At 37.1% G+C, this 2,381-nt stretch overlaps 1 protein-coding gene across 1 annotated transcript; it reads right to left on the bottom strand.

The window, feature by feature from the left end:
- Positions 1-1,379: 1,379 nt before the first annotated feature.
- Positions 1,380-2,086, bottom strand: LOC125817297 (uncharacterized). The gene is made up of 2 exons (XM_049496838.1): positions 1,946-2,086; positions 1,380-1,763 (listed from the first exon to the last, which is right to left on the bottom strand). The coding sequence occupies exons 1-2, from the start codon at positions 2,084-2,086 to the stop codon at positions 1,380-1,382; spliced, it is 525 nt and encodes a 174-aa protein (XP_049352795.1).
- Between the last annotated feature and the right edge of the window lie 295 nt (positions 2,087-2,381).

Below are 2,381 nucleotides of genomic sequence, written 5' to 3'. Positions count from 1 at the left end.
TAAATCTCCGATAAAAACTAGCATGACCCAAAAGGCTTCTAACACCCTTTACATAGATAGTGGGGGCAACTTTTCAATCACCTCAATTTTTACTTTATCAACCTCATGCCTTTGTGAGAGATCTGATGCCCCAGAACTATACCCTCTTTCACCATGAAGCGACATTTCTCCCAATTTAACACAAGATTTCATTCTTTATATCATTTTGGAACATCACCTAAATGAGCCAAGAAATCATCAAACAAGTCATCTACCATAGAGAGATCATCCATAAATATTTCAATAGTATATTCAATGATATCTGAGAAGATGGACATCATGCAACGCAAAAATATCGCTAGTGTATTACACAACCCCAATGGCATCCTCTTGAACACAAACATTCCATATCGGTAAGTGAAAGTAGTCTTCTCTTAGTCTTCTGAAGCTATAGAGATCTGATTGTAGCGTGAATACCCATCCAAAAATAGTGCCAACACTTACCGGCAAGACAATCTAATAATTGGTCCATAAACGACATTGTGAAGTGAACTTTCTCTATCTGTGCATTGAATTTGTGATAATCCATGCAACTCTCCAACCAGCAACCGACCTCATCTGTACAAGTTCATTCTTTGCATAATAAACCACATTGATTCCTCCCTTCTTTTGCGTGCATTAAACAGGGGTCACCCAATTACTGTCAGCAATTGGATAAACTACTCTACCATCTAACCACTTGAAAATCTCCTACTTCACAACTTCTTGCATTGGTGGATTTAGTCTCTTCTAGGGATCAATACTCGGTTTACAATCAAGCATGAGCTAGATTTTATGAGAACATATACCAGGTCAAATACCTATAATGTCAGTAATTGTTCAGCCAATCGCCCTCTTAAAACATCTCAATACCGATATCAAGCCTCTACTTTCCCGTTATTCAGATCAGCAGTAATGATGACTGGCAAAGTATTATTCATCCCCATTAACATATACCTCAAGTGAGATGGGAGAGATTTTAGTTCCAACTTTGGGGGGTCATCGATGGACGATTTTGCTGGCAGAGTCTCTATTTTTCAAATCCAAATCCACCTTTTTTTGTGTATGTCAAAAATATCCGGAACCATTAAGTGCACCGACCATCTCATTGTACTCCTTAATGTGCACTCTATCAAAATTCATGATCATAACCACTAATGCTTCAACATCTAATATATCTTGAATTGGCACTTATGTTTGCTCCTCAACAGTCATATTCACTATGAACACCACTTTAAAATCACTTTGATGCTTCATTGATTTGAAGATATTGAATGTTACCTCTTCATTGTTCAATGTGAACTTCATCTGCCTTCTCTCCTTATCAACTAAACCACACCTAGAAGCAAGGAATGATCTCCCTAAGATGATAGGCACTTAAAGTCAACCTCGTACTCTAAGATCACAAAATCCACAAGAAAGATGAACGCCTCCAGCTTAACTAGAACATCTTGTAGAACCCCAACTGGTTTCTTTACAATATGATCAGCCATAAGTAGCCGTATTGAAGTCGATTCAGGGGCTCCCAAGCCGAACTTCTTGAACACAAATAGTGACATCAAATTAATGTTAGAACCCAAGTCACGTAGGGCCTTAGAAAAGTGTAACGCACCAATTGTACATGGAATGGTAAACAATCCAGGATCTTTCTTCTTTTGCACTAATGATCTAGTAGCAATGACACTATAATGTTGCAACTTATCATTATCATTCCCTTCAAAAACTGATGGCCCTCTTTTTGGTAACTAGATATTTCATAAACTTCATATATCTCATCATCTATTCGAGTGCTTCTACAAAGGAATGTTTATGGAGAGTTGTTTTAACATGAAGAAGAACTTATGATATTTCCCTTCCTCAATTTTCTTGGCCAATCTTTGCAGGAAATACGGATAAGATCTTGGCGTCGGGATTATCTTTGAGTGACTTCTTCTTCTTTATCAACTTGATCTTTAGGTTGTTCTAATTCTTCAACTTCAGCCTCTTCCAGTTCCTTCAAACTTTCCACCTCAATTGGAATAGGAGAGTCAATAGTCTGTTTCCACCTCAAGTAGTAACTGACATGCATTGTCAATTATTCTTTAGATTTTGAATAATATTGCCGGGAAGTATTTCTTTTTATCGTGGGTTCATAGTTGATGATAGCTGACTCAACTATTGCTCAATCTACTTAATAGAAACAACATGTGAATCTACATTTTGCCCAATGCTTAATAGATAAGTACGCATCTTTTTCATATTATCATCTATCGAGTCAAACCTTTTCATTATATTGGACATCATATCCTCAAAGTGATTCAAACTTGAACCTCCATCTTGATTACATGGTGGGACATACAAACCACTCCTCTCATTCCTATTTT

This window comes from Solanum verrucosum, unplaced genomic scaffold (genome assembly GCF_900185275.1).
Source record: "Solanum verrucosum unplaced genomic scaffold, falcon-dt-bn FXZP01000258.1, whole genome shotgun sequence".
Taxonomy (NCBI): domain Eukaryota; kingdom Viridiplantae; phylum Streptophyta; class Magnoliopsida; order Solanales; family Solanaceae; genus Solanum; species Solanum verrucosum.
This window is presented reverse-complemented; position numbering and strand designations above follow the sequence as displayed.

Bases quoted from the DNA above. Each gene is read 5' to 3' on its own strand.
- LOC125817297 (XM_049496838.1), bottom strand. From the start codon at position 2,086: ATGCATGTCAGTTACTACTTGAGGTGGAAACAGACTATTGACTCTCCT. The intron at 1,764-1,945 runs GTCACTCAAAGA...TGAAATATCTAG, and splicing joins AAGTTGATAAAGAAGAAGAA to TTACCAAAAAGAGGGCCATC.